The sequence below is a fragment of the Leptinotarsa decemlineata genome, unplaced genomic scaffold (assembly GCF_025532065.1).
Source record: "Leptinotarsa decemlineata unplaced genomic scaffold, Ldec_3_MD MMD2_tig00000035_RagTag_RagTag, whole genome shotgun sequence".
Classification (NCBI taxonomy): Eukaryota; Metazoa; Arthropoda; class Insecta; order Coleoptera; family Chrysomelidae; genus Leptinotarsa; species Leptinotarsa decemlineata.
In genome coordinates, this window is record NW_027412540.1 from 27,059,946 (window position 1) to 27,086,546 (window position 26,601).

The 26,601-nt window shown below is 33.8% G+C and overlaps 1 protein-coding gene across 1 annotated transcript in view; it reads left to right on the plus strand.

Annotated features, from left to right (window-relative positions):
* The window catches only part of Best2 (bestrophin family protein), a 96,729-nt gene that overhangs the window by 42,197 nt on the left and 27,931 nt on the right, over positions 1-26,601 (plus strand). Inside the window, exons 4-5 of the mRNA XM_074172247.1 lie at positions 374-503; positions 13,570-13,808. Coding sequence (XP_074028348.1) covers positions 374-503; positions 13,570-13,808 — 369 coding nt within the window. The remainder of the gene's footprint in view (positions 1-373; positions 504-13,569; positions 13,809-26,601) is intronic.

The window sequence follows — 26,601 nt, forward strand, 5'->3', positions numbered from 1 at the left end:
TACTGAGAAGTTGGTAAAACCGAAGTTTTCGATTTCAATTCTAATGGTTTCTCCAGGTTTTTAGTGAAATTCAATGGAGCTACTCCGCAAAATATCTCTCACAAATGAATCTCATTTCGAAATATTCCAGAGCGAGCCACAGAAAAAGTATAGTATTCTGCTGGCGAGAAATGGACATCACCACCACTCTTGAGAATTTTATTGAAGTTGACAACTTCTTCTGTAAACTTTTGTACCAACAACCATATTGACAAGATCATTTTGGTATCTTTAGTTATAAAGGTATCAAACATTTTCATTTTACATTTCTTGGAACGGTGTGTTTGTGAATGACAAGACCTCATCATTATTGAACAACATTTTTCCATTTCAGAATGAAAGACATAGACTGATGAGGAGAAACATAGTTAGATACGCAGTATTAGCATATGTAATAACACTTCAGAGGGTTTCTCTAAGGGTTAAGAAGAGATTTCCAACTTGGCAGCACGTTGTAGATTCTGGTAAGTGAAGTTCATGAGATAATATTCCTTTTTACAATGTCGTTAAGTACTGATAAGTAGTTGATTAACGGAAAAACAGATTTTAAACAGATTTTTAAACTTATGTTCCTTCAATAATATAAAACGGAAGTCCTTCTGAATTAATTGTTCAGAGAGTCCTGAAATATTATGTAGTTTCAGTCTGAAATTACATGATACGGTTGTTTTTCTGAAATTTATTTCATCAAATAGGCGATATTTTGAAAATTGAATTGAATTGAATTTGAAAATTTTATACGTATAAAATGTTTCTGTCAGGAATGAATTCTTGCAAATCGTGAATATCAAATGCTCTCGATATTCATCATTCCTCATCACTAGCCATTGGATGATCTGCGAATATACTCGATTATAGTTAAGACTTACAATATCGTGAAGTTTTTATGTACAGTTCCTAATAAACATTGGACAGAAGAAGTGTATGTTCACAGACTAATCAGGAAATTATTCAAGAAAATAGTATTCCATTTCATAAATCTGAATATGCATGATGCCATTCAAATGATTACCTTCATTCATGTTGAATTCACGTGTTGATTGTTATAATTTCCTGATATAATTAAGCCATCAAACAGGATATACCCATTTTGAGTGTAGAATAGATTAGTTTCCGTTCAAACCTCTCGTTATTTAGTCAGTGTGAATCCTGTAGATACGAATGACTAGCAGGTACCAATAATCATTCGTATGCAAGTTGTTGATGAATGACAATTTTCAACTCTTCCGTTTCATATCTTAATATCGATGACGATGATCTTTATGGAATATATTCGAACACTGATCATAAATCGTTTGCATGTTAGAAACTGTTTATTATTTGTATAGGTACAAATTGTTCATCAAGAATGGAATGATCATTTTGAAACGGATTGGCAGAACAGCTAATTCTTAGAAGTGGTTAATTTGCATTTGAAAATTTCTATGACACCATTATTCATTGGAAATTGATTTTGTTCGAAATAATTTTTGAGAAATGCTACCATTATTGAATAACAATGAGATATCCCAATCGAATGTCTTTCAGAATACTTTTGTAAATAGATAACGGAAATATTCATAACAAAAAGTATTCAAAACCGAAGGAAGAATCCTTCTCTTCAATTTCTTGATATTCTCATATTATTTGAAATAATATGTAGGTATTGAAACTACTGTCTAATTACTATGCCCACCTCTCATGAGATCATCCAGTATAAAAATTTCAAAGTACCACACTCCGCGAATATTTACAGACGGAATAAAAACTTCTCATGTTTGTATTACAGCAGTAGAATTTTTCAGATGTAGAATTTTTGTAGATGTAGACCAAAAAAGTACTAAGGAATTATATAGTTGTATTTAGACGTTTTGCAGGCTTGAATCTACCTCCGTCTTCAGAATTGGAAAAACTGAAATGTATCTATCTGTTTTCTCTTTCGATTTGATTTATTTTCTTACTCTGAAATAAAATCTATGAAGATATATAGATCATTCATAAAAGTTACTCCCTCAACTTTCAACTACTTTCAGACAAACATTGTATTATAAGAAAATCACTTTTTCACATTCAATTTGGAAAAAAAATTTGTTGGTGTTGGAAGTTTCTTTTTGTACCATCGGTATTGAACAAATTTCACCATCTTCTGTTTCTGCCTGTATTTTTTTAATTTTGTCTCAGCTTCACCTGAAAGCTGGGATCTTCGTAAACTGTTAATATTCACAAATTCCTTTTTTACCGAATCTTCATTTTTTAGAACTTCTGCTACATTATTTGGTGACATGATCTGATAATTCCATTCAGCTCAAGATCCCTGAAACAAAGTATTTCCTTTGCCTATTCCAGAACACAAATCTTTTGAGAATCAATTCGAGTACCAGGTAAATCTATAGTCATTCCACTCTGTAGTCATTCCGATCTGTTTCAAACTATTGTAAAGCGAATAATATAGAAACATTTTACTTTGTCAAACCTTCCAGTCACAAAATTTCATTTGTCCAATTCGACATCATTTGCATTTGCTCCCATTGCTAGAAACAGAAATCAACATTGAAGATGAAATGTATATTTACGATAGAGAAAACTAGTCAAGCTTCATTTTTACATAAACAATAAATGCATTGTGTAAAAGCCAAATGAAATAAATTCATTATTTCGGTTACTGTACATATTGAAAAGAAAACCGAAACATGTCAAATGTAAATTGTGATTTGACATTCTCCAACGTGAAAATGCCACCCCTACCTTTAACCCCCTTCGAATGACAGGTACAACCCCCAGGTTTTTAAATAGGTTTGTGAATTATCGTTTGAAAGGTCTCTTCATTTTCTATTCAAAAATGTTATCGCTTCCAAGTTTATTGCAACAATTAAGATAAAATAAATTAAAATCATGTGGTTACCGAAATTCGATAAAATAAACATCAAAAACTAAAATGTAATGCAAAACGCAATGAAATGTAAATGGCCGACCTAATCGCGAACGTTATTCGTTCTTTTAAGTCATTCAAATCTGAAGGTTTAGTTTTGTATACATTGCTCTTTACATATCAGCACAAAAAGATGGTCATTCAATCAATGGTCGCCTCCCTATGCACCGTTTGGGAAATGTTGTATCGATGTATTGCCTGACATTAACTTGGTAATGTGGTGGTGCTCCATCCTGCTGAAACAATATCGTATTCACTGGAGCTGGAGGGTTTCCTGGATCAGGATATGAATTTGCTAAATGACATAATTTTGAAGTAGTGCCAAAAATCATCACCAGTCAAGTTGCCCTTAATGAAAAAGGGACCAATGATATGGTTTCCTACAATCCCTGTCTAAAAAGATACCTTTTGAGGGTATCACGTGTGCTTTTCTTTCATCCATTAAGAATTTTCCGTTGACCAGTAGCGTCAATTTTGCCGATTAGCATAACCGGTAAGAGACAAAGTACACTCATCAGAAAACATAGCGTCTACTAATTGGATGATATTGTTATCCAACATGTCCATCATTTGCTCACAAAAATGAATTTTTTCATCAAAGTCGCCTTCCATGAGCTCCTGAATAGGTATCATTTCATAGGGATGCATTCTATTTTCTTTTAATTTGTTTACTATTGATGTATGGCTAATATTGAATGTAGTGGATGTCTGTCGACTCGATGTATGTGGGTTTTCCTCAAACTCATCTAATTTGAGTTAATAACTCATTGCATTGACAGCTGCTTTTTATATCTGCCCCACATGACCAAGCTCGCGAAACTGCTTCTCTATTTTGCTTATTGTTCCTTGTGATATGGGCGGTAAATTAGGAAATTTCTCATGAAATAAACGAGCTACTTCCTGTTGTGTTCGGGTTTTATCTCTGTAACCAATCATTTGTAGAACTGCTATTTTATGCATTTCCGTTGATGTAACTATTTGTCAGACTTGAAGTTAACGAACTTTAAACTTAAATTAAAATACTGACAACTGATGTTGTAATAAACAAAACAAGTTGACAAGGCGTTTAAAACTAATGTTGCAATGAAAATTATTTACAGTTTTATAAAGGATACCATGTAAAAAGAACGTTGCTATGGTTTTTGCCCACTTTCTTATTATAAATACTTCAACATGAAATGAATTTTGAGTATATTGCAATAAGTTTTGAGTGTATTTTATCGAATTTCGGTAACCACATGATTTTAACTTATTTTATCTTAATTGTTGCAATAAACTTTAAAGCGATAACATTTATGAATAGAAAATGAAGAGACCTTTCTAGCGATATATCACAAGCATAAACTTCCTACTTAAAACATTGAGGGTTGTACCTGTGTTTCGACGGGGGTTGAAGGTAGGGTTAGCATTTTTCCGTTGGAGTATGTCAAATTATAATTTAAATTTGACGTATTTCGGGATTTTGGTAAAAAATGTACCATAACCGAAATAATGAATTTATTCTATTTGGGTTTTACACACTGTATACAAATCTTGTAAACAATTCATGGGAGAGAAAAAAATTCCACTTTCTATCTCAACGAAACATCGCAATGAGAGCGGATGTTGTTAATATCGATAATTGTATTCACGTTTGGAGTTTGATCGAAAAATCGACTTCAGCAACAAATGATAAAATACGAAAGTCGTATTCTTTGTATACCGATATGGATGTTATGGAATGACCTTTTTGTATGCTCCTCATACAAACTTTTCAATATGTAAACAATGACCTGTAGCACATGTTCTAGGAACGTGTGACTACGGAGCTCGGCAATAGTTCCATGTACCGACGCAGACAGGAAGTTAAAGGTTATTCATCGACTCTGCAAGTTTTGTGAGTGTGAATGATATAATGATATTTCTGACCAATATTTCGTCGATAGGAAGAGATTTTCGAGTAAAACCTTCTTTACTTTACGATTTTCTATTGATATACAGTGTGGTATATTAAGTGCGCAACAAATGGACATTTTATCGAAATTCGAATAACGCCTACTATAAAAAATGTACATTTTTGCAAAAACCTTCAGTCTTCCAAGCGGAGGTGTCATTACTCAAATATTTTTGCGATAGTGAGTCAAAACTTGGCAAGATATGAGCAACTGAGATTTAATGCGGGCGTATATATATCAAAAGGGCTCCATGAAGTTTAAAATTTATAGGCCAATTATTTATACCTTTTATCCCATTATTTATGCCAACGGAGATTGGGAGTTAACAATTGAATAACTCTTTGAAAAATGGTGACTCGATTTACTCAAGTGTTAAGAAGATACTAGATATTTTTCAAATTTTTGAAATGACATTTTATGTTTAAAAAAAATTATTTCTTTTGATAAACTCTCTTTAGCGGCAGCACGCGCATGCCGTAACAGTCGCGCGGAACCCTATTTTCAACGTCAAATTAAAATTATAAATAATGGAGATAGATTTTTGGGAGTTGGAACTTTTTCATCGGAAATTTCCTCCTCTTCAACGAGCTTTTTTCAAAATTGCTTGAATATTAATACTTTTTGAGTTATTAACGAAAAACTGAATACCATTTTTTGAAATTTTATTTTGTTAATAACAATTGCAGTTTTTTACCTGCACCAAAATTCTTCAAAAACATTTCTTTATAGGTGATTCCGAATCGAATGAGCTATCGCTCAGATTTTTAGGACCTTTATCTCTATTTTTCATATTTTTGAACTTGTTGATTAGACTAACTGTTATTTTTATCTTTTGCAAATACTGAAATAAAGAACTGAAATTTCCACGGAAAACTAGTGAAATATTTGAACTTCGTGACACCATGAAAATTTTGACGCTATTTTGAACGGTGGTACTGAACATTTCAAAAATGACATTTGACACTCAACCACCTAATGAATTTTCAAAATAGTTACATTTTGGAGTCTGTTCTTCTTTGCTTTTGCGCAACCAAAACGATAATTATTCATTTTTTTGATCGGATTGTTATGTGTGATGAAAAGTAGATCCTCTACGACAACAGAAGACGTTCGAGACAGTGGTAAGAAAACAATGAGCCACTGAGGCACTTCCCAGAGGCAAAAACCCACCAAAAAAGACCATGGTCACTGTATGGTGGTCAGCAGCTGCTATGATTCACTTAAACTTTCTCAAACCGGACCAAATCTTCACAGCAGTCTTCTTTTGTGGAAAAAATCGACGAAATGTACCGAGAATTGCGTCACTGGTTTACAGAAGAGATCCGATCCTGCTACACGACAACGCCCTTCCGCACGTGTCACAAATCACTGTTAAAAAATTGAAACACTTGAACGTCGAAGTTCTGCCCCATCCACCATACTTCCCAGACCTCTTGCCGACTAACAATTATCTTTACGAGCACTTTGATAACTTTCTCATCGATAAAACTGCCGCCAATCAGGACAAGGTAAAAACGGCCTTCGTCGATTTTATCGAATCCCGAGCATCCAATTTTCATGCTGTCGGAAATTATCGACTTGTGCAACGTTGGAAAAAGTGCGCTGATTCAAATGGCGCTTATTTCGATTGAATTAAATGAGTATTCACTGCGATATTTCAATTTAAAGTAGACTAACAAATACGGATAAAACTTTCGAAACAACCCTACAATGGGTAAGCAGCTGCAGATATACTGATTTTTAAGATTTAGTCGAGGTGGTTTTACCCTCGAAAGGGGGTGCAAGTGGCATAATCGAAAGTGTCTCCCTTTAACCAAAAACCAACCAATTCTTGCGTTTTTTCGAGAAGATTGATGGAACTCCCGATGATAGCTTTGTTCCATTTCAGTTAAGTCATCCTGTATAGTACTGAAAAGGTTCTCATACTATCCTATCATTACGCAGTCAGGTATCAATTTATTTCCAAAAAATTTCATACTTCTAGATTGGTGTTATTCATTTGTATTATATACATAAAAAATGCCGTTATAATTTCCATACCAACCGTCTCAGAATGTATTTATATCGTGAATCCTACATTAAAGGATGCCTGTGAAATTAGAATGTGGTGATGTGTGATCGGAAAGTATTTAATCTGTCTCTCACTCATGTTTATAAAGTACCTGGCGCCAAAATAGAAAAGAGAAAATTCCGCTTTGCACAGAAGTGAAATTGTAAAAAATCTAATTGAAAGTTGCAGATAATTACATTTCTTTCTACCATCTGTAATCCAATGATTGAAGCTTCTTCCTGGACGACTATGAATTTGTCTCATTTTTGAACATCCGGTACCAAAATTCTCTTGATACAGTTATTGCCTATTATATTCCACTATGAATGCTCTTACATTCTCAAGGAATTATTCCAAGATGTTGATAATGCGTCTATGGGTTGAATAATGATAATAACACTCCGGGGGATATTGAATCAGTTGTGGGGAACGAGAAGTGCCGAATTTATTGGAACTATTCGTTCCTCAGGCTCATACAAGCTAATAAGTCTGATGTAGTCCTTCTCGACCATCAAAGTGAAACGATATTTATCGTGGAGTTTTCAGCTCCTGGCGAGACAAAAATCGTCAGAAAAGAGGAGGAAAAACGGATAAAATATCGAGATTTTCTCTTCGAACTCCGCAGACTCTATCCAAATCACTCTGTCAAGATGGTTGTTCTGATTATTGGAGTCCTTGGTGGTCAAAAAAAGAGAACACAGCACATGTATACATGAAATCTTGAATATCTTGAAAATCTTGAAATATCTTGAGGATAGCTTCGTATGTATGATTAGTTTGATCTTCCTCTTGAAGATGATCACTTGGTGATCGAAACACACGTGTCAAGATGTTAAAATAACGGTTTGGTGTTGGGAGAAAACTCCAGTAATATGCATATTGTACAGTGTGTAACAACGAAAACTTAAGAGAGCCGTTTCTGAATATGAAAAGTAAGATTTTTAAAAAAAGCTCGGACACGTCGATTTCTAATTAAAGGGGGACACCTTTCAGACTAATCAGATTTTTTGTAGTACGCACCCCCTCGGAGGGGTGCGTCCGACGACCCTTATTTAGATACGGAAACTAGGTCGAGTGGCACCTTGTTTTGAAGGTGTTTCGATTACCTTTACATCTCTGTTGAAAGAAAATTTTTGTAACGATTAGTTTTCGAGATAATTTGAAGACTTAAAGGTATTTTTATTGAGTTCAACTCTTTTTAAAATAAATCAAATTGTTTCTAAGGTACAATTTACGTTCGGAACTTTCATAAAAAAAATAAATTTTTGCTTTTTATGACAACCTGCTGATACGTGTCCATTTGATTTCGTAAAAAAGTAAGAATTATTTGTTTATTACGAGGAGATTTTTTCGGGGGATGGGGTTGGTTACCACCCTTACATTTTAGGTAAATTGAGTGGCACCTCCTTATGAAGATTGCCTTTTGACGTGGATATTTTATCCTTCTGATAAAAAAGTGAATCATACTGGAAACTTACCTACACAACGAATACAACCTGCTGATTTCCTTGAATGCTGATGACACAGGAAAGTTTAAAAAACTGTTTTAGGGTGGATAAATCCCAATAATTGTTTTTAAAGCACACACAAAAAAAGTAACACCTAATAAGGGTAACTCACATAGGAAATTCAGAGTAAATGTTCAAAATGTGCGCCATTTTGCTCCATGCAACAATAAAGATTTTGTTCCAATTTTGCTCTTATATTATTCAACATCTCGAGAGTTATAGCTCGGCATTCATCAATAATTCTACGACGTAATTCATCCAAATTGGCTGGCTGTGTAGCATAAACTTTAGACTTTAAATATCCCCACAAAAAGTAGTCCAGTGGTGTTAAATCTGGTGATCGTGCTGGTCATTCAATTGGACCTCTTCTGCCAATCCATTGTCCTTCAAAATGATTATTCAAAAAATTTCGAACCTGCTGGGCATAATGGGGTGGTGCACCGTCTTGTTGAAAATGGATAAATTCATCTTGACATCTTGGATCCTGTTCAATTATTTCAACTATACGAGGTTGTATTGCCTCTTCGAGAAGTTGTAAATAAGAATCACCGGTTAAATTTCCATCAATGTAAAATGGACCTATAATATGATTGCCTAATATTCCGGCCCAGACATTCAACTTTTGGGGATGTTAGGTATGTATTTCTGCGAATTGTCTTGGGTTTTCATCCGACCAACAACGGCAATTGTGACGGTTCACGCAACCATTTAAATAAAATGAGCTTTCGTCCGAAAAACAGATGTTATAAAGCAGCTCGAGATTTTGCATTAATCTCTCACTCATGCCCTCACAAAACTCCTGTCTTCGTTCAAAATCATCCTCATTGAGTTCATGAACAAGTTTAATTTTGCAAGGATGGAATTTGTGGTTTTTAAGGATTCTCCAAGCGCTCATATGGCTTATTCCGGCCATTACTGATAAACCTTTGGTACTTAACTTGAGATTGGCGATGACTTGACCAATCACTCCAATTGCATTATCGTCATTCACTATGCTTCTCTGAACATTTCTTTTCTTATTTAAAACCGAACCTGTCTCCCTGAATTTTGTGACCAAATCCAGAACGTGATTTCTGCTTAGGTGTTTACCAGGGTTTTGCTCGTTGAATAAAATTGATGTTCTACTAGCATTTTGGTCGTTGCCAAAAAATAGAGCACCCCTCCGAGGGGGTGCGTACTACAAAAAATCTGATTAGTCTGAAAGGTGTCCCCCTTCAATTAGAAATCGACGTGTCCGAGCTTTTTTTAAAAATCTTACTTTTCATATTCAGAAACGGCTCTGTTAAGTTTTCTTTGTTACACACTGTATACATATTGTTATATGTTGTTGGAAAGTAGAATGCCGAATAAGTTTCCGTACAAAAAGCCGATCTAAACTGAAAATTGTTCTTTTTCAATCAATTCATATGACGGATAAAGCAGTACCAAGATTATAGTCGTGAAATTTCAGCAAGGACTGACTGAGTTGTATTTTGAAGACTGTTTGTGAGTCTGCTCACATAAAAGGAGTTTCGTCTCTGAGCAAACCCTGAAGCTGCTAGATTCTATCCAGCAAAAAACGATCTGTTTGTTTGGGGACCCGAACATCATAAGCAACATTGACAATTTGATAGGAAGGTTTGAAGATTCATCTCTTCCTTACAGATAGTTTAAAGGAAAGTGTTCGATTGACTCAGCCAACAGCTTGATTCCATCCAGAGCGATATTTGTTATAAGTACGCGTCAAAATACAGTTGCCCATCGCTTCGTGATTCTACCCAATAAACCTGAAACTACGCTTCAAGTTCTCTCCCGGAAAACGATGTCCTTGTGCGATAAACTTCTCCGGGAGCATTTTTCCAGATGAATATTGTTGTAAATCATGCCCGAAAGGAAATAACGCCGGCCGCCTCTGGTAACCATAAAGCAAACGTGACGTAGCTGAGAACGTGGGAATATCCGAAGTGGGAATATCCAATGTTACCTGCCGCTCGAGAATCAGCAAGAAACGTGCTATCGATGTCGATGGAACTAAGGCGAAAATTCTACGATGTTCCATTGCCATATTTAAATGCTGGCTGCAAGCGTATTCAGACAGTCAAGTACACAGCGAAGTGGACGTAACAGTGCGGTACGCGAAGTGATCTAGTAAGGCGATAGACATTCAAATAATAGTTGAAATTTTTAGGTAACGTGTTTGTAGTATTTCAAGGGAAATAAACTTAAGTTTAATTATTCAGTGTAGTCATTTATTGATAACGTAACAATATAGTTTACACAGATCTGAATCTGAATTAAATCACTACTATTGCACGGGAATTGTTTGGTGAAGGAATTGGATAGTAAAAAGTAATTTTTCTGTAATCTAATCGGTTGCTTCATGCCAAAATATAGTGTGTGACAATTGATGATTTGTCAAACAAGCAGAGAAAGGTAAAAACATTGAGTCGTGTTTCGATTACGCTATATCTGCAAAACCAATGCTATGGAGCAGCCGCAATGTTCTGAAAATGTTCCCACATAGCAATAGATATTTCAGGTATATTTCATGAATATACATTTAAGGATATTGTATTATGCTATGAATATGCCATGGATATATATATATATATATATATATATATATATATATATATATATATATATATATATATATATATATATATATCTTCTGGAGAATATTCCCTGGAAGTGCTCCTGGCGAACCTTTGATATATTTTAAGAATATTCCTTGGGAATATTCTTGGAATATCTTATAATATTCTTAGAATATCTAAGGTATATTCTATTAAGAATATTCCAGGAATAGAACCCGAGGAATATTCATAAAATATTCAGGATATTCTTAGTTTATTGTAGGAATATACAATAGAGAAACACCATAGAATATTCTTTAAATATATTTTATGAATATTCTAGGAATATTTGGAATATTCCAAGAATGTGACGAGTAACCGCTATTAGGCATGTATATATTGCATTTTGATACAAGATTCACACAAGTAATAAAACACATAATATTCATAAACAAATATATTTTAAAAACAATATACACCGAAATATTTGACGTTTCAACCAATATTAAAAATAAAAAATCTAATTTCAAAATATTTATTCACTGAATAAAATATTCCTGAATACTGTCATATTACAAATATTAGAAATGTATTCAAATTAGGATGTTCCTACTCTCAAACAAATGTATACTAAAAAATATACTAAAATAACAACTCTGTGAATTCATCAGCACTAATTAAAAAATAATAAATATATCATTTCATTAAAAAAGAAAAAGTGTATTACATCAAGAAATAGGTTAGGTTAGGTTTCTCTCTTAGAAAAATAAACCCACAAATGAAGTATTCAAAATGAGTGGTATGATGGGTTCTTCAATGAATTTCACTTACTTAAAGTTATTCAAACTTTGCTCACCAGAATAGTTTTCCTTATATTTGTCCAACAATGCATCAGCCAGTGTTTCAATAGTAATACCTGGAACAAAATGTACATTAACGTTCATTATCACTATTTGAAAGTGGCACAATAAAACTGGAATAAAAATCAAATAGATATTTTTCGCATAGGTTACTCATGAACATTTACAACATTTTATGACTTGGAGAGCAACTTGCATTGTCTTGTTGAAAAGTAATCATTACGTTTTCAGTTCCTTGGCGCACCTGCCTGTACCAGGTACCACTCTGTTTCCTTTTGGGCAAATTGATACTATCTTGAAAACGAGTGATAAAAATTATGAAAACAAATGATACAAAAGAATGTGCCATTTACTTACTTTTCTCTATTGAAGATACACAACTGAAATCACTCTAGTTCAAACATGTACTTAGTCAAACCAACAAATCCCACACACCAACCTAAAATGAGGTATAGTAGGTTAATCACCATGACTTTACTATCGATACTATTGCATTTTACTTACTTTTCTTGAAGACTGAATAGATGCAACTCTCCTGTTTGAAGATCCAAAATCAAACTATTCGCTGTACTGCAAATTGGACAACCCCAAATTATAAATGGTACACTGAACGTGACAGAATTATACTTTGTTAATAACACCAACACACTATGCATTACACACTCGAACCTGCCACGTCAACCGCCATGTTGAATCAAATGACGAATTTAACGCAAACGCAAATGTACCATGCATTAAGGGACAGCCGCTTTCACAGAGCTTATTCGACTGTCGCGCGCTACACTTCAATTGACCAATGAGAAACGTTTACTCCAATTATTCACTTCCCCATTTCTCTGTTTCCAGGATTTTTCGCTTTGTAATTAAATAATTTCAAATACAAAAAGACAAATAGGATGAGAATTAACCAATTTATTGATGCAATTGGTTCATTTTTTGGCCCATTCAAATTTTTTTGTCGTTTCCAACAGTTGCTGTTGGAGCAATTCATCCAGAATCTTTGCGTTGAGTTCAAAAACTGGTTAACACTATCAGGGTTATATACATTAGGTTATGCATTCGATTAAGATCTTCAAATATTTTTGTTTTTAATAATATTGAATTATTTGAATACGTTATTATAAGATAATTCAAAATTACATTGTATAGAATATTCCAAAATATATCGTGGGGATATATTCTAAGAATATATCATATGGTATATTCGATCGACAATATTCTTAGAATATTCAAGGGAGAATAATCCATTTATAGACATTCTATGCACATTCTTTCGGGAATAATCCTGCCATATTCATTCAAGCATATTCTATGAATATTCTAAAGGCATGTATATATTCCAAGAATATTCTATGAATATTTGGAATATATACGTTCGTTTTATGATATACAGGGAATATTCCATGAATATCTAGTGCTGTGTGGGTTTACTATGTCAGATCTCTAAATTTTCATGTCGAGTATTGATTGGAATAGTCAATTCCCTCCCCTCATTGGATGACTTCCACTCTCCATACTTTATGGAAGCGTAGAACAGTCAAAAAAATTATTTTCTCAGACACTGACCTTCCCTAAAAACATTTCCTCTTCTTACTCTGAAAATAAACAAAGAGATAGACGGATAATAAACGAAATTTTCGACATGTACTGTGATAATGAGTATCGCTCTGTCAATATCGATTTTGTATACATGAAATTATTGTGATTGTTCACAGGTCTGATGTTGGAGAGCGAAAGAAAAATTTTTGAACTGATGGACCAACGAACGCCAATGTCCAAGTACTGGATGCCCCTGGTATGGGCGACCAACATCATAAATCGAGCTAGAAAAGAGTCGATAATCACGAGCGATCACATTGTACAAACGCTGCTGATGGAATTGTCGGACATCCGGAGAAAGTTGGGTGCTCTAATCGGATATGATACAGTGAATGTTCCTCTAGTCTACACTCAGGTAAGAAAATATATTCGTTTCTGTTCTGTGAATGCAGGATATCTTTGTGTAACATGCTTGTGAAATGTGGTTGTTTCAAGAGTTTTTCAATCGAAACAAGCGCCATTTGAATCAGTGCATTTTTGCAGACCTAACATTGTTAATTCCGTCAGCATAACAATTGGGTGCTCGAGACTCGATGAAGTCGTGCCAGTGGGAAAGTTATCGAATTGCTTGAGAAGATGGTATTTGGTTGGCAACAGGTCTGGAGAGTATGGTGGTTTTGGTTGCGCAAAAGCAAAGATGAATCACCCACCTTTAGAGCTTTCTGACCTTCCCAACCATCAAAACCTGCATGTGAGCTGACGCTCAGTTCTTCTGTCATTCCACGCACTCTTTGGGAAGGGTCAGTCTTCACCAGGCTCCTCATATCGGGCTGTTTTGGCAGCACTTTCGTTCAAACGAATTCGTAGAGAAAATTGGCCAAAAATCGCTGAAGAGGGTCAAAGCATTAAATTAGGAAACAATTGGCAGCATCCATGTGTTGAGTACAAAATTCTCCATTGATAAGTATATACCATGACACAGTGGAATTGATATTTATTGAGATATGGAGCTGAAAAACTACATGATTTCAAAACGGAAAGAACTTCCGCAGTCACTTACAATTCCAGTGTAAAAGGCAAAACATGTTCATCATTGAAAATGGTACTTTTGAAAATGAAAATTTCATTCAGAGAACTTATTCTTAATACTGAACATCTATTCAGTTGGTGCAATATAGGAAGAGATTTCCGAGTTTTGACTAGCTATATATTATTGTCTGGTGACAGAGACAACAATGGGAACCATGCCAAAAAGGTACAGTACCAAGGAACAAAGCCAAGAAGGCACATTTTTGCTTCCTTGTATGTACAAAAAATTATACAGTACAAAGATTTCAAAGAAAAATGAGAACTAGAGTATTTATTGATTCAAACTTTCATCAATCTCTTGTTTTCATCGTAAGTAATGAAACAGTTTCATATTTGTCTCAAAACATTAACGAAAACTTTCACAGCACTCTTTCTGTAAAGAAATTCATAACAGAATATCAACGAATTGAACAGTTAAAAAACATTTGTAATATATTGCATTTGTACTTACGTAACACATTTGGCGATGACACTTGAAAAGATGACCTTGCCGGGTATAAAATATGGAAAGTAAGTTTATACATTGTTTCCGATTCCGTAACAAAAACATTTACTCATTTTACTCTTGAAAGATAAATCGTTATTTCAGATTTTGCGTTATAAGTTAGTATTTTCGTGCATATTGAACAATGTTTCATTGATTTCCACAGACACGATGGATGCTTTTTTTAATAATAATAAATATAATTAAAAAAACTAAAAAACACGCTTTTAAAGAACATAGATTCAAAAAGTTAAAAATAATTTTTTCAAATAAGCTTAAAACAATGAAAAATAGTAGTATTATTGTGAAAAAAGAAATAGGCGCCTGATATACAAAAATATTGCAAAGGCGCCCACGCTTTTTTCACACTAATACTGGTATTTTCCGTTCGTTATTGTTTTAAGCTTATATAAAATAAATATTTTTAACTTTTTAGTTTGATGTCCTTTGAAAGCGTGTTCTTTAGTTTTTTTTAAACTATATTTATTTTTCACTCTTTAGTCCGATTTATTGTCAAAAATATCTTTTTTTAAGTTCTAGTCACTAGTATTATAAATCTTTAACAGGCGGCGCATGAATGTAAAATTCCTCTCAAACAACATAATAAAGTTTGAGGTCTCAAATTCTATAGTAATACTGAGATGCAGTGAGTCCCCAACAGAGGGCGGCCAGTTGTAAAATTTGTTTCGAAGTAAAGAGAAAATTTGCAGTCATAATTTTAAAAAAAAATTCAGTCTTAATGTTTTGATTTGAAGTTTTATTCAAAATAGTAATGGACTAAAAATATTTTTTCAGTGGATAATTTAATTTTTCAAATCAATCTTTTGATACATACATACATACAAACATACATACAAACAAACAAACATACATATATACATACAGGTGAAGTTAATATAAAGCGTGTAATAAAAAATAAACTCGTGTTGACTCCTGCTGATTTTGAAATAAAATGATGATGTTCGTTGTAGGATTAATAAAAGATTTTTCCGTGATATATTTTGACACTTAATTTTTTCCGATGTCACAACAATAAGTACATCTCCATCTATTTTTCAATAAATAACTACAAGACGTTGATAAGTTTTATGTTTGTTGAAGAAGGTTCAAGTTTGTTTGATATGTGGACAGTTTGATAGCAAATGTTTTTTTTTGTACTTGAATTACACTACTATGAATATTCAATCGATGTTTCTATCAAGATAAGACATTTTCACCGATTTATCTTCAGTAAATAATTCACTTTGCTCAGAATCACATCATAAAAAGTGAAATTGAGTGTGCTAATTGGTTATTTATGAATTTATGGATCATTATGACTCATCGTTGTGGTGATATTTTCAATCTTATTCTTATAATAGCATAACGATGTCGAAAAAAGGGAAATAAATATTAATTGATTGATGGATTAGGATATAATTAACATTTTTGGTGACACAAGATAACAGCAAATGTTTACATTTATTAAAAAGGACTGGGCATTCCTGGAATGTAGAACTTATGAATAAACACAACATACAACTGAAATAGATTTATAACAAGTACTTATATTGATCTTTTTTATGCACGATTCACTAAACAAGTTGACGAGTTGACATGCCGGTATCAAAATCAAGTTTCAAAATCAGGTATTGAATTTGAACTCGACGGAAGTGAGATATTGAAGGCTAAGCAAGACCTTAAGGCATCGATGATGTTCTTCACAGTTTCATCAGTTTCCTCATGATCCATTTTCCTCACAAAGATCCCAGCAATCCCCTTCAACCATTCCACATCCTAATTACCGAATAATCAACCAAATATCATCGTGAATATAATGTCCAGTTCACAAAAGAGTTCAGTAATCGAAGTTGACCACAATCTCATAGAACGGATTTAAGTTCAATGTCGAAACAAATAAGGAAAGATATGTAAATCGACCAGGTCAGGTGGAGAAGAATAGAAACAGGTTTTCAATCATATCTTCGGATGGTGATAACTTTTACAGCGTGGCTCAAAATATTCGCAACTCGCTGAAAAATCACATTCAATTTCTAGTAGGCAACAATTTTGTTGAAGAACAAGAATAAATGTCTACCTTCCTCTCATTATTACTACTGCAAGATTTGACGATGCCTGACAGCATTTGCAGTGCTTCAAGGCAACTTATTCTCATGAGATTTCGTCATATCGTATATTACACACAGTGATGCAGTGCCATAATTGTTGGAATTCTTGTCAAATAAATCAGTTGACGGTGTAGGTTCGTCAAGGATTAAGTTGAGGCAGTGTGCATATTTGAGTCATGAGGTTAATAGGAAATAGTTTTTTGAAATGATTCAAAAACATACACTGGTCGAGGCAGAAAACTCTTCGTAAACCACTTCAACAATCAAAACCTTCGTAACAAGAGTTTTCGTAGTTAATGACTATCAATGAAAGCAAAGAAAGAAATGTTCTGGATATAATGATCAAAATATTGATAAACATTATTATTTTTGGTGTTTTCTGAACGAAATGTCTTACGAGTAGATATAATCACAAATGTACCGATGGAAAAGACAGGGTCGGATGTTTTTGTACTAGAGCTATCTAGAACACAATACAATTCTGTTTGTGGTTCAGTAGAGGAGATAACAATTATTGAATCTGTTTTTTGGAATTAATTAACATTTATGGAATAGATTGTCGAAGGAGCTTCCAATGAAACTGGTTACAATTTTGACTTATATATGCAGCAGACATGGTCCTTAACGATACTATACTTATGACTTCTGTTTGTTGGTTTGAGACAAATCTGCAAACGGATTTGGTTATGGAAAGCTAAAAACAGCTCATTGAAAGTTCAAAACGTACTGTTTCTCTTCCACAAGTTTTTCTTTGAGTCGTCTTTCATGTGGAATCGATTCTTGAGTCGATTTACAGTTGTCGAATTTCGTATTTTTTTGTAGGTAATCTATGCCTTTTCCTAGGTGTTGGCAACATGTTTATTCTCTTGAGTGTTGCAAATTTATTCCTTTCCAAAAATTCATTGTTGTTCAACAATTTATTTGTTGTACAACTTGCTCACTTCTGAGTAGCTTGTTTACTCTCTTTTCCCTATTGATTTGTTGGGCAAGATCACTCTTCTTAACTTCCTCAAAGCAGTTCAAACTCTATTGCAGACAAATATCCATGTTGATCCCCTAAACTGTTTTTGAGGACTTCAATATTCTCGGCGAATTACTTTAGTGATCGGGCCAGTTTTTCATAACTGCGTCATACATCTGCACAGTTGTTATTTCTGAAATCCGAATATAAATGCTCTCCAATTTCGGAGCTGTCACAATCCTATGAAAATTTTTTATTCAGACTTCCTTAACTGCACTATAAACCTCTCTGACTTCGCTTATGATCTAATATTTCACTTCCTTTATCTTTTTCTATCAGTTATTCTGAATCGGTGAATCTACAAAGCATAAATATTGAGAGCGTAGATTGACTACCATCTCATCTGTATTATTTTCCACCAATATCGTGACAAATACACACATCGGAAAAGTCTAGGGATATTTTTATAACATACTAAATATCATAAAAATAAATGCATGAGGTCGTTTGATTTCGATTGAATTGGTAAACTCGACCACCCTGTAGATTTCTATGGGTTGAACAAAGCCTGCAAAAACGGTAACTAATCTTTTATCAAGTTTTTTACAAACTGTAGGTTTTCGGCTAAAATGAATAATCTGAAAGTGTCGAGTTTGTACTTTCTATGCAGTTCTTGCTCACCAATTGAACTGGAAATATTGTGCTTCAACATGGAACTCCATCACTTACCATTGGCTGAGATGAATAGAGGTGTAGGGCTTCTTCAAGGTGGCATGCGACAAAATGATGTAGCTCTTCGTTTGGGGGTCTCCCAAAGTGTTATCAGTCGATTGTGGCGGCGTTTCCGTGAAACTGGCAGTCCAGCCGAACAACATCCAGGGCGAGGACGCGCTAAAACTGCAGTTCAAGACCGATTTTTGGTCTTAACCGCAAGAAGACAACCGACAATCACAGCACCTGAGTTGGTTAACGTGTTGCAGCAGACGCACCAGGTAACCATTGGTAGTGATACTGTCAGAAATCGACTGCATGAAGCAGATCTCCACAACAGAAGGCCACTTAGATGTCCACCTTTGTCGAGAGGCAATCGCGGTAGAAGATTAGAGTGGTGTCAAGAACATCAAAACTGGGATGCAAATGATTGGGCCACAGTTTTGTTTACAGACGAATCCGGATTTGGATTTCATCCAGATTCTCCTCGAGTAAGACTGTGGAGACGACCTGGAAATAATGAACGTTTGAGACACGTCCAGGAAGTCCACACATACAGAGGTGGTACAGTAATGCTATGGGGCGGAATCATGATCGGCGGCAGAAACGACCTCGTTTTTCCAAATCGCTCCCTCACAGCTCGACAGTAACTCGACACCATTCTTCTACCTATCGTCCGTCCGTTTGCTGGTGCTGTTGGTGAAAATTTCCACCTAATGCACGATAATGCTCGTCCACATGTCGCGCATCTAGTGACTGACTGGCTCACCAACGAAGGAGTTGATGTATTACCATGGCCAGCACAATCACCGGACCTGAATCCCATCGAGCATTTGTGGGACATGCTTGAACGAAGAATTACTCCGCATATGGGGAACATTCACACAACGTTTCAATTGAGAGAGCTTTTAATCGCCGAATGGGAAAATGTACCCCAACAAGAGATTGACAATCTCATTTCGTCAATGCACGATAGATGTAGGGCCGTAATAAACCAGCGTGGAGGCCATACTTTGTACTGATTCCAATTTTTTTTGTATTATGATTGTTTTTCGGGGTGCCAAAGAAGAGCCATATTTTTTTTAGTTTTGCTTATATGCGCACTCAGTATTTTTGACCATTTAATAAATTTTGTTGTAAGTTACATTCGTTTAATAATCACCCGTCAACTTTTTTTTCCCTGAAGCGATCTAAAAAAAATTTATTGCCATTTTTAAAAATATCCCTAAACTTTTCCGATGTGTGTACATATGAAATGTAAGCTAATAGAATCTATTTTGAAGAAGAAACCATTTTCCAATTGAGCTTCACGTTACCATTATCATTGAGCCAGTTATACTCAAGAGCACAAAAACAAACGATAGTCAAAACATCAAAATAAGTGAAGAAAGATCAACATGAAACCCCGATGTGGTTATTGATTTTTCCTCTCAGAAGAACTAGCAAACAAAAAATAATTGAACCAGTTGACAAACTTGAAACAGGTGAGGTCTGAGACAACCTTGATTTTTTTCCTTACCAGTTAAACTTTTGTGTTGTATCACCCGGAAATCTGAAAAAGTAAATATCACGTTGTTCGTCGATTGCTAATTGTTTGCAAAATCATTGTTTTGGCATTTAGTCTGAAAGAATGTACATTCGATTATTTTCATGCCTTTTATGGTTACCATGAAATTGAATACTGCAATTATGATCTGAAAGTTTGCGATCGAACTCGTTGTGTAATCTCGAGAGTATTCAAATAATATGCTTGACTCGATATATTGAATCAGTGGCTGGCAGGAGATTTCATAGTTTTCAAACTGTATATGCAACATAATGTTCCTTATCATTGCCTTCTATAAAAACTAAATTCAAATTCATTTATTCCTTTCAGGCGATGGTATTGTTTTGACAATAATCTTAATCTATTTGTTTCATGAGTTCATAGATCACTCCTGAATAAACTGAATGGTATCAACAGCTCCAAATAATTTGTAATAGTGGATTCAAATCTGAAAGCAAAACATCAATTGATACCTAAGCAAATGAAGTGTCATCCGCCAAATTCTTTCACACTGAAAGAATTTGGCGGATGACACTTCTGCTGAAGAGTTGAATGCTTCGCAGTGGTTTTCAGGTCGAAACTTCTTCCTTCCCCCTTACGAAAAACTTCAACGTATTTTTGTGAAATTTGCGGTAAGTTTTTGTTGGCTCACTGGGCATTACAAGCAGTATTTGTGTATTGATATACTGCTTGTGTATTACAAGCAGTATATCAATTTGGAAAAACATATTCATTGAAAATAAAGAATTCCAAAGCTTCGAGACAAAGTTACTCTGTAGCCTATATTAATAAACGAAGAATATCAGACTATCACAAATCTGTGAAATCTGTTTTTCTGTTATAAAAAACTGTCACTCCTCTACGACCGACAGCCCTGAGAAGTGCGAGCTGACGATTAACGAGGGCTTGGCACGGGTTAGACGATGAAAAATGTATGAAACTTGCTATGTTTATTTTATTTGCCATCAAAGATATATGATATTACAATAACAATTATTCAATCTGATTCAGCAAATATATCGGCTTGTTGCTGATAAAAGGTATAACCTTGTGCATGAGTAAGTTAACTAGTCCATCAATGAAAGTTGAAAAGTTGGAGATATACAATGTGAAATGAAAACATCAAAAATAGTTAATTGTCATTGTCAATCCCCACCAAACAAAAAAATTGAACATGAAATCATATCTTAACGTAATAAGTACATAATATATAATATAAAAAGAATGACTAAATAACTGTGAAGCGCGTATTCAATATTGTTTGGACCCACGTACATCTCTTTGAAGACTAATTGAACGATTTTGAAAGTAGAATAGTTTCTATAACTATATCCAATGGATTTTGAGTCCTTGTTACTCAACTTACTGTGGTAACTATTCAGTATATCCTTCTTTCAATAATTTGGTTCACTTTTTCTGCAGGTACTGTTTGAAACCACTTTTTGATATTTTTTTGTTGGTAGCGGATATGTCCTAACTCATTGGGTATTTCAGCATAAACAATTGGACTCAGATAAGACATACACTTTTGGTTTTTGCATCAATATTTCCTAGTGGATCATTACGTCACAATCAACCTCAAGCTCATGATGCAAACCAGGGATAAGGCTCATAAAACATATTTAACTTTGAGAACACCGGCTTCAAGGAAGTATTATGTAACTCTACGGAATTACGTTAATGACGCTATGAAACGCGAAAAAACAGCATATATGCAATATATTCTGGTCAAAAATTAAAAAATTTTTAAAGTAATTTGGAAAAATCGTCATACTGGGGCGTGAATACAAAGCGTTCTTCACAAATCAACAGTCTACGGCAAGAACTGCGTAATCCAGAAAAAATTAATAACTTTTTTCTCAATGTTACTGGAAATTCTACAATTAACAGTGATACCTTATTATTTTATAGTAATAACAGATTCAATATCAATGCAAGTTTCTCGTTTATGGAAATATCCAATAAGGATATCTTTGAAGCTATCAATAAAATAAAATCAAATGCTTTCGGTATCGATAATATCAATATTAAAATGATTTCATTTATTATTCCACATTGCATAGATGAAGTAAAACATATTTTCAATGAGTCTCTGAGGCAAGGCATTTATCCTGATCTTTGGAAAAGTGCTAATATTTTACTTTACACTTCCAAAATACCTATACCCACCTGTTTCAACGAGTTACGTCCAACAAGTATTTCACCAGCAATCTCAAAAATTTTTGAAAAAATATTAACACAACAAATCAAAGTATATTTGGATACAACTAACATACTTCCAGAAGTGCAATCTCGATTCCGACAGAAACACGGTACCAACACTGATCTGTTGAAGGTTATCAATGATATCACTACTTCTTGGGACAAATCGATGGTCTCATTTTTGGTTATGCTTGATAAAAGCAAAGCATTCGATCTGGTAAACTTCAAACTATTGCTGAGTAAACTAAAATACATTGGGTTTGAATGCAGTTCTTTAGATTGGGTGAGAAGCTATCTCACAGGAAAGGCTCAACGGGTTATACTGGATAATGATCAATTATGCTCATCTCTTCAGGAAACTTCTTTTGGTGTACCACAAGGTAGCATTATGGGCCCATTAATGTCTCTTTTTTCATTTTTGACTCTCCTGCCACGTTATCCCAGTGCGACGTACATTTATATGATGATGATTTTCAATTATATCTGTCAAGTCAATCTAATAATATTTACCATGCTATTACCAGGATGAACTTAGATTTAGAAAATACACATCTATTTTCCAAAAATCATGGCCTTCGAATAAATCTAAATGAAACAGTAGCCCTATGTTTGGGATCTGACCTACAAAGGAATGAAGTTGAAACAAATTTCCATCTTTTCTTGACAATGAACCGATTGACTGGGTGAATTCAGCAAAAAATTTAGGTGTATATATCGATAACACTCTCTCGTTCAACGAGCACGTTAAACTCATTTACAAAACTTGCTTTTTTTAAACTGAAATCCTTATACAAGTTCAAGTTCCAGCTTTCTCAAGAAACAAAACTGAAATTAGTTCAATCATTGATTTATCCCCATATTGGGTATTGCTGCTCAGTGTGTTACAACTTCTTGCCAGACTATAATAAACACAAACTTCAACGCATACAACAAATGCTTGTATGAGATTTGTGTGCTGCATAAACTACCGTGATCATGTAACTCCATATTTATTGATTCATAGAAATTAGATCATCTGAATATTGAGTTTAGAATTTGTTATCTCATATCTGCATTCTTATATGAACTATTGGAAAGCAAAACTCCTAATTACTTGTTTAGATTAATTAGTAAGCGATATGATAATCATTCTATCAATTTACCATTCCATATCATGTTACCACCAAATTTGAGAGATGTTTTTTTTACTATGGACCGAAGTATCCAAATAATTTATTATCGTATATTTATTTGTCTATATATCAATTCTGAAGAACTTTGAAAATTCATTTCTTAGATGTTCAAAAATGATTGTAATATTTTATATTATCTCCATAATAGTTTTTTTATATTATTTTTGTGTCTATTGTAACTGTTACTTATAGTCTTTCTGTATGCTTTTTTTTTTCTTAATTATGGGACGTGTGGAAGATAGCCTCCGGCTAACCCTTTTTCTTTTGTGTATAAAACTTGTTTTTGCACAATAAACGGTATTATTATCATTATTATTATATTGGCTTTTTTTACGTTCATTATGAAATACTTTATGATGAATAATTTATCGTTCCTCAAATATTTGGCATTCAAATGATCGATTTATATGTTATTCAGAAATTCAAATATTTCACTATTCGTTAATTCATAAACTCAATTATTCTATTAGAAATGTAATAATTCAACAGATGTACTACACATATTTGTAAAAAGTTCATTTTTAATTCAATTTCTCTCTTTGGTCGGTTCTTATACAATTTCCACAATGAATTCGATTTGAAATGCGTTTCGCTATATGAAAGCTTAATCAGTTGAACTGCTGATGAAGCCACACTGTAGCGAAACGAGCCTCAGATAAAATTAGTTACGAAAATTGAATAATTATCATCATGGACAGTGTTTTTATTTTCATCAAGTAACGAATCAGTCTATTCACTATTTCCTATATATATATCACTATATCCTTCTACAGGATGATGTCCTCTTATAAGATCCTTCATGCAATGTTTCGAATCTTATTTTCGACTTTCATATCCATTTAGAACTCAACAGATCTTACCTGTACTTTGAACGGAACGTTTAAAAGTAAGTTTTGAAAAGGAACAATTTTTTTGTCAACCGAACTACTATTTATTAATATTCCGCCAATTTAGTATAACTTCGACCAATTTTCAATTCAGGGAATGAGTATTTTATGTACTTAAAAAACAAAAAGGGGTATTCTGTAGGGAATGTAATTTGAAATGATGTCCCAATCTTCCGAAATCTGAATGAAAGTTTTCAATATTTCACTATCGTTTCATTATCAATCGATCCTTTACATTTTCGAAAAAATGATGATACCTACTTGTGCCATTGAAATTCCTATAATTATTTCACAGAAAAACATGCTTTTCATGGGAATGCGGAACTGCCAATGTGCGTCAAACACGCAATTTTTCATGTTCCGGTGACTAATATTGATCTGGGAAAAATATGAAACGTGTCATAGCTGATAAACATTTCCAAAGTTGATTACCTAAGCGGAATCATATGCTATTGTTGCAAGCACAATGCCTCCATATCTATTGTTCAACAATTCAGAATTACGATACGCTATAACGTAATGATCATGCGGCAAATTTCAACTAAGAAGACTGAAATTTATATACAACCTGTTGAATTTATATCTGACTTTGGCAATTAGTTGGCATGGAAAACGTGGATCTACAATAAATAGTACCAATACGCTGGGGATGATTCAACTGTTTCAAATGTCTTTGTCGTTGGTTAATTTCACACTTCACTGGTTGCGCTGATAATCATCATTCAATTTGATTTTCGTTCAATGTCACTGATGATCAGTAACAAATGAAATTCTCATCACAGGCAATGTAATGCAAATACTTTGTTCCTTGTTTTAGTTATCAACAACCTTCTTACTTTTTATCCGAAGAGTTGAATTACTTTCCTTGTCGTGAATATCTTTGAACAATATATTTTCAACTAATACTTACTTTTGGATATTTCGCTTCTGATTATTATTGATGAGGTTTCTCTTGAATCGTTCATAAGTTAGGGGTTACTTAAAAATTTAGACTCAAAGCTGTCTAATAAAACCGATTCTATGAAACTAAAAAGCATGTAAATGCTCACATCTACTATTTCACATTTCACATCTACTATATTCGGCGCTTCATATTGTAAACATAAAAATAAAAATAAATAAATAAAGTTTATTAACTACGTTAAATTAGTATAAATCTTTATAGTAAGTCATTCAAGATTAATAAAAATTTATGATTGAATATTACATACATATCTCACAAATTTCGAAAATGGGTGACATATTCACTGACAGAAAGAAGCTGAATCTCAAAAGATAAGCCTTTAATGTTCTTTTGAATTTGGTTATACTAAGGTTCTTCAAATCTTCTGGTAAGAAATTGTAAAGACTATAATTTAAGGTATTTTTCTGGCTCTTACTGAAACGGTACCGATTGGTACGAATTCTGTTTGCATTTCTCGTGTTATAATCATGTATATCTGATTGTTTCATCAAAGAGTCCGTGATTTTATGTATTTCTACCAAGACACTGTACAAAAATAAAGTTGGTAGCGGCATTATTTTTAGTTTTAAGAAAACAGGTTGACAATGATCTCTGTAACTGGCATTACTTAAAATTCTGATAGCTTTTTTCTGAAGTTTAAAGATTTGCAAGGCATTAGTGGAGTTACCCCAAAGTGTAACACGAAAGGTTGTGTGCGAGTGAAAAATATGTCATTTTAAGGATATCATAACTGGTAATGTCTCCAAGTTGTCGTGAAATAATAATTTACTTTTCAGTTGGTCGATATGGTGAGAGCAGGTGAGAGTACTATCTAAGGTACTGCTCAATAATTTGACTGTATTTATACCTGTATTTATACCTGATGAAGTATTACTAACAGAAAAACATGATTTTTGAGTTTTTTCTGAGTTCAACTTGAAACGGTTAACTGAGAACCAAGTTGTTTCTTTATCTTCTACGTGTTCAGATACTTTAGAGAGTTCTGATGACTCTCTATGTGAATAGATGAAGGTTGTATCATCTGCAAAGGTAACAGTTTTGAAGGGGTTCATGAAAGATGAAATGTCATTCACGTAAATGATAA